Genomic DNA, 7,481 nt, shown 5'->3' on the forward strand with positions numbered 1-7,481 from the left:
GTTAATTTGCGTGGGCCTTGCGACGAAACGAAAGACGGGCCTCTGTCTTTCCTCGTTATTTTGCGATTAATCTTCGACGAACCGTAATCCTATATATAGGCGAAACCGCAGGCCCTCTTCATTTCCTCTCTATTTCCTCTCTACAGCCTCTCTATTTCCTCTCACCATGGTAAGTCTCTCATTCCTCTCTAAGTAGTTTAGGGAATTTAGATTAGGTGGTTAGTTTAGGGAATTTAGTTTACGAAATTAGTTTAGAAAATTTAGGTTTCGTAATTTTATTAATTACGTAGTTAATACTGTTCATAATTTTTTTTTTTACTCTTGACTTTAATTTAGAAATTTAAATTTTGCAGACTATTCGCAAGCACCAGCGTACTGCTCACTACTCGTATATATATATAATAAAAACTTTCTTAACTATTTTTAGGCCAAGGAGTTGGGACGTTTACCGACTCTTATGGAACTTTTCGATCGGACCCACAAGAACAAGGCGGGCGCATTTGTAGATGAGAAGTCTGAGAAGATCTACAATGATGTGGCAGCTCGTATTGACGAGCGTGAGACCCAGCTGGCGCAGGAGTCCGCCGACGGATTACCCGTCGTCTTATCCACAATAGAAGTGGATAGAATTTACGAGGAGGTAAATTTTATATAAATTTTTTATTAATTCCATTTTACTTTAAAATTTAAATTTTAATATATATTTTATTGTTTTTTAAGGTCGCTCCTAAGAAAAAGGGACGTGTGTTGGGGATTGGTTCCGTCAACGATGTTCCGAGAGCGACTTCCTCTTATGGCCAGAGACGGGATGATGAAGTCTCTCAGCTGCGCGACGTGTTGGAGACGACACAACATCAGCTGTCGTCGACACAAAACGAGTTGGCCTCGACAAAATCGTCGTTCACAGCTCGTATGACTGGTCTCGAGAACTTCTTGGACGTCATAGCGGCCACAAATCCGGAATGGGAGGCCATGTTCAGGACCATGAGACAACAAAACCCCATTCCAGGCGAGACATCCGTGCAAGTCAACGAGGAAGATCTCTCGAGAAGGAGCGAGGAATTCTACGACGCGGCAATGCAGCATTAGTTTTTTTTTTTATTGTATTTTAAAATTCAAAACTTATTTATATATTATATAATTTCATTTTAATTCGGCCAAAAAAATTTTTCCTATTCGATTTAATTTCAATTAAATTTTTATTAATAAATTAAATAAATATAATTTTTATTTATAAATTCAGTAAATAGAAAACAAAGTAATTGCGTCGGTAATTCCCGATGTATTAACGAGGAAAATTAACGACGAAATATCGAGGAACAATTAACGAGGATTTTACGTGGATTTAGTTACGATTCTATTACGACGAATTATTTTCGTGTTTCTTACGTTTTTATTACGACGAATTTATTTAGAGGTTTTTGCGTGTCTTTTACGACGAATCATTTACGAGTTTCTTACGAGGAAGCACAACGACCGCTTACGTGGAAACCCCACGTGGTCTTTACGACGAAAACTTAATTCTTCCTTACAAGGAAAATATAACCTCGCTAATTAACGAGGAAATGGCGACGAATCTTCTCTTACGACAATCATATAACGACGAAACGCCTTTCATCGCGATTTCCTCGTAAGCCTTCTTTTCCGAGGAAATAACGACGATTTTGGCCGTCGTTAAATTTGTGTTTTCTTGTAGTGAATGTAAAGGTACCTGTGTTTTATACAGAATAGCAATAGATCCGTGTCTGTTATGTGGATCCACTTGACAACATCAATAATGGCGCCACCACTACTAAGACTACGTATGCTTTCATGTTCTAAGGATGGGCTGCCTATATATCGTGTTTGGTGCGAGAAGTAGCTGTCATGTTTTACTCATACAGCTTCTCTCCCTACGTTTTATTCAGTGGAAAGCACATGGAAATTGATCTCTTGAATGTTCTCCTTTTTGTGCTTACAGATTCAATAGTTCTTTTTAATGTTTTGGTATATCATCCGCTGTTTTCATGCGAGCTCCATCTTTCTTCTTATAGTTGATGGGCTATGGCTGTCTAAAGTAGCGTGACTAGGTAACTCTGAAAGTTATAAACATATAACTTACAACTTACAAGCATGGTGGCTACAAAAAGGGTTGACTAAAAAAACTTAAAAGAGGAAGAACCAGCTGTAGAAGATGATAAAAGGCTAACATGCAAGAGGCTGAGAACGGAAACTCAGTTATCGAGAATTTGTGTTGTTATAAGTTGTGTGGGAAACTGTATAGAAAATTTAGGTAGAGACTCTCTCTCAAAATCTTTGTATGTATAATATTGTTATTCGTTTGATCTTTTAATATTTCTTCGATTGAGTTATCAATTAGATGTGTTTCTTGGTGACCGAACATGTTTTAGAAATACCTAATTAGAGCATTAGCGAATCCCCCCTCCTATTGAGATATGAGTGTATCTGCTCCGAGTGTTTCATATGCTAACTCAAATCTAAAGTTTACTAAACTTTGACTAATTGGTCAATTGTATGTTCTAATGTACATATTTTAACTAATTGATAAAACACAAATAGTTATATAATATATTTATTTATGTATAATATATCTATATTTTTATTTGTGATTAAAGTTGTTTATATTTTTTTGAAAATAATATTTCATGTTAATAGTAAATATCAATTTTAAAACAATTATTTTAAATACATCTAATCTTTTAAAATTGAAGTACAAATATAAATTAACCATTCAACTTTCTAATTAATTACACCTAATGCCACTGACATAATATCCATTAATCTAACACAATCATTTATTATTACCATTTAATAATTAACCAATTAATAAGTAATCAAAAAATAATAATTACGTTTACTCTGTTTATAGACCTACGTTTTTCAATTTTGGTGAATAATTGCTGGATTTTTTTTCGGACATCCACTGGTTTATAGTCGAACTTATTTTAAATAGATTTGACCAGATGAAAAATTTATTTAACCTCTTAACAAACCTATGGTTTGAGATCTTACACATACACGAACTCAATTACACATCATGAAATTTTTGTGTGTCATATCAGATATAGAACTGGGAACTTATAGTTTAGGATTTTTACATCCTACGCATTGATCTATAATTATATATTTTGTGTATGTATATATGTTTACATCCTACACAAATATATATCATATAATAATAATAAACCGGTCTATAGATAGAACTGGTCAGGATTAGATAATACAAATAAACTACAATTTTTAATAATTGATTCCCCAAAATCTTCTTATTAAAACACAGTTTTCAAAACTTTAATACAGTTACGTAAATTAGGAATTGTTTGACATATATAGTATGCATATTAAATTATTAATTACTATTTTGGATAACTCTATCTTAATTAACTCCACAAAATATTTCTAATATCAATGACCTTCCAACTTACGTAACGTATCCCTAATTTATTGTTATCATATTAGCTAAAAAGTTTTTCTCATCATGTTAACTAAAAAGTTATCAATCTTTTTAATACAATCTATATTCTTGACTAATAATATATTAGATAACTATTAAAATTGTTAATAAATATTTGGGAAATATCAATCTTTCAATTAAAATTGTTAATAAATATTTAAAAACGAATATTCTTTTTATAAAACGACCTCATAGTAGAAAATTAAATGTTCTGTTTCAAAATCGTAATCTACAATTGTAACTAACCAAATATGGTATACTTTAAAATATTTTAAAAGTAATGTGAAATATTTTATTATTATGTGGATTAAAAATTTTTTAAATTAATTTGAAATATTTTATCTTTAAAAGAAATCCAATACCTGATTATTTATTATTAAAAGCTGAAGATGTTTAAAACACATGTAAATACTCAATTAATATCACCAACAAGCACATAGTTGTGTAATGTAATTTTATGCATATTTACATCATTATTTCTATTCGAAAAAAAATCTAACAAGACAAATATATATGAAACCGACTAAATTATTGATTGTTGAACACACAATAATTTTACTGTAGATATATATGTATATATATATATATATAAAACAAATATTTAATATTGGTAAGTGTTTAAAATATATATATATATATATATATTCTATCTTATAAAAGAAAATTTGAAAAATATAGATATAAATATCAGCCCTTTCATTGCTAAACTCATCCTCCTCTAATGGAGTGTAGACTGCTTTATGAAATGAAATTTATGTGTTTGACCAAAAAAAAAAATTTAAAATATAAAAATTTTAAAAACACCCGTGCGGGCGCACAGATCAGAATATAGTACTTTTTAAAATTACAAAACAAAAAAAAATGTAAAATACTAACCAAACTATTAAAGAACTACATTGATTCTATTAGAAAATACCATCAAATCAAAAGAGAATACTAAACATTTTGTCTAAACTTACGTCAAAACATCAAAATAGTATATATAAAAATAAATAGGTGAATAATATCAATATATATCAACTAATAAAAGTTAAAATAAAATCTATCAGTTTATTTATTTATATATAAATTATTGGTATTAGATATAAATAATTACACATTTATAATATAGTTTACACAAGATTATAAAATAAACTAAAACAATGGATAAACAATCTATATAAATATAAAGTTGAAGATGGTTTTTAACATTTTATGTCGATAAAAGATATTTAGAAGACAAGGTTTATAAGATATAAAAAGTAAAATTTCTTAATAAATTCGTGAAATAAATTATTAAAAATTTATATCAAAATTAAAAAATAATATAATTAAACATAAATATATAATATAAATATGTAATCCGCGCGTAGCGCGGGCAAAATCTATAGTTTAGATAATAATTCCTTTAAAGCCGCTGCTATCATCTATTATCGTTATTTGAATACGCTTAAGCACTTGTAATTCTTCTAAGTCGAAGGATCTGAGAGCATGATTAATGGGGGTTCTTAAGTTGGAGTTTTTAGTGGAATATAAGATATTTAAGAGCCGGTTCTTAGATTTTTTAGTTAAAAGTTAAGAGACGGGTTCTTATATTTCGCTAAGAACTCCACCTTAAGAACCTTCTATTAATGATGCTCTGATCTTTTCCATCTAACGACACCGTTTTTCGGAACTTTTTCCATGGGTCCACTAACTTTGATCTCGGCCCAAATGGAACTGTAGACTCAAACTTTTGTCGGTTATATAAGATCGAGTACAAATGATACAAATATTTGAGTCTCTAGAAATTAATCGTCCGCTTTTGAAAATTTCTCGAAATGTAGAGTTGTTTTATTCGAAGATCATACAAGACACGTCCACACGTGGCGCAAAGCCAAGTTTTAAGAACGCCACGTGATACTCTTTTGCATGCATCCCCTTTGAATATCAAGATTCTCTTTCTCTGACTTTGATTTCTGCACCTATAAGTTTGTATGATCTCTATTTAACCGAACATCGATAAGCTCAGCTTTATCCAATACATACATTTTCATTTCGATAACAAGAAAAAATGCCAGGGATCACACTAGGAGACACGGTGCCAAACCTAGAGGTGGAGACGACACACAAGAACTTCAAGCTCCATGACTACTTTGCCGATTCTTGGACCGTCCTATTCTCTCACCCTGGTATATAAGAACATCCTTATATCTTGACTAACCCAGTCAAGTTTCGTTTTTTCCTTAAATTGATCAAAATATGTGAAGCATCTCCAATTTATTTACTCTCCTTATTGACCAATGGACTCAAAGGGGATTTCACACCCGTATGCACAACCGAGCTTGGTGCGATGGGAAAATACGCTCATGAGTTCGAGCAGAGAGGTGTGAAGCTCCTTGGTTTGTCTTGTGACGACATACAGTCGCACAAAGATTGGATCCCCGACATTGAGGCATTTACTGTAAGATTTAATTTCATACATGCATGATGCATATAATATAAAACTAATTAACATTTTGACATACCTATTACGTTCTCGTTTTGATTAATTGCAAGTAACATTGTGTTCTTCTTTTATTATGACATAAAATTGATATAGCCTGGAAGCAAAGTGACATACCCAATAATCGCTGATCCGAACAAAGAGATCATCCCTCAGCTTAACATGATTGATCCTATTGAGAACGGTCCCTCTCGTGCTCTTCATATAGTTGGTCCTGATTGCAAGGTAAATGATCATATGTCATAATTTCATTCTCATTTATTTTTGCATGTATATATGATTAATTATGAATTTTTTTATAGATAAAGTTGAGTTTCCTGTATCCGTCCACCACGGGACGTAACATGGACGAAGTGCTGAGGGCTTTAGACTCGTTGTTGATGGCGGCCAAACATAAGAACAAGATTGCCACTCCGGTTAACTGGAAACCAGATGAACCGGTTGTTATCTCACCAGCTGTGTCAGACGAAGAGGCTAATAAGTTGTTTCCTCAGGGTTTCAAGACTGCCAAACTTCCGTCCAAGAAAGGCTACCTACGTGTCGCCGATGTCTCTTGAAAGACCGAAAAGAAAGAAACTAGTTATGTTGTCTGAGTGTATTGTATAATAATGCTCACAATGGGTTGATAAAAATATGAAAAACTACGTTTGTAACGTATCGTGTGTGTATTCTGGAGGATATAGCCTTATATTAATAGAAATAATGTAACCCTGTATATTAAAAGAGAAGCATTACAATATTAGAAGCAGAGTCATTGGAATCCGGTCCATCTAAATATAAACTATAGTTTTCATTAAATTCATCATAAAATCATTTATTAGTATTAAAAGTTATTTTTCATTTTTTCCTTAAATAAAACCTACGAAATTACCTAATGTTATTAAAAAAAAAAATATATATATATATATATATATATATATATATATATATGCGATTAATGATTATTCGTCACAAAAGACACTGAGAAAATCTTATCTCCTTTTTCTTTATTTTCATAGTAAGTGAATTAAGATATCAAATCGCGTTCCTAAGGGTTAAGGGATTTACATGCAGATACAAGTAAGATACACATATATATAGTTCTACATACATTGAAACAAAGAGATGGAAAATCATATAAGAAAAATGAAGACTATGAATTGAATGGAATCATAGCTAATGAGGTGCTTTTGCTTTTTGTTGTATAATAGCAGTCATAATTTTTCACATATATTGAAAGAGAAGTATCGCAACATTAGAAGCATAGAAAAGTGAGTTGGTACATCTAAATATAAACTATAGTTTTCATTAAACTCATCATAAAATCATTTATTAGTATTAAAAGTTATTTTTCATTCTTTCCTTAAATAAAACTTACGAAATTACCTAATGTTATTAAAATATATATATACTAGGTGATACTCACGCCCTGCGCCGAGTGAATGGATTAAAAGAGATTATAACTTTTAATCTATAGATATTAGAAATGCAAAACTTATAGTCACAAGATTACATATTATATAATGAGTTGAGACCCACCATAAGTGTTTTGCTTGCAAGATCGAATTTGTAATAAAGGTTTGA

General features: G+C 31.0%; 2 protein-coding genes across 2 annotated transcripts; both read left to right on the forward strand.

Moving 5' to 3' along the window:
* Positions 1-417: 417 nt before the first annotated feature.
* LOC106299427 lies at positions 418-1,089 on the forward strand. The gene is made up of 2 exons (XM_013735520.1): positions 418-640; positions 721-1,089. The coding sequence occupies exons 1-2, from the start codon at positions 458-460 to the stop codon at positions 1,087-1,089; spliced, it is 552 nt and encodes a 183-aa protein (XP_013590974.1). The 5' UTR covers positions 418-457.
* Positions 1,090-5,441: 4,352 nt separating this feature from the next.
* On the forward strand, positions 5,442-6,656 carry LOC106299502 (1-Cys peroxiredoxin PER1-like). Its single transcript, XM_013735583.1, has 4 exons — positions 5,442-5,604; positions 5,728-5,876; positions 6,015-6,143; positions 6,221-6,656. The coding sequence occupies exons 1-4, from the start codon at positions 5,487-5,489 to the stop codon at positions 6,473-6,475; spliced, it is 651 nt and encodes a 216-aa protein (XP_013591037.1). The 5' UTR covers positions 5,442-5,486; the 3' UTR covers positions 6,476-6,656.
* Positions 6,657-7,481: the final 825 nt, after the last annotated feature.

Source organism: Brassica oleracea, chromosome C6 (assembly GCF_000695525.1).
Source record: "Brassica oleracea var. oleracea cultivar TO1000 chromosome C6, BOL, whole genome shotgun sequence".
NCBI classification, from domain to species: Eukaryota; Viridiplantae; Streptophyta; class Magnoliopsida; order Brassicales; family Brassicaceae; genus Brassica; species Brassica oleracea.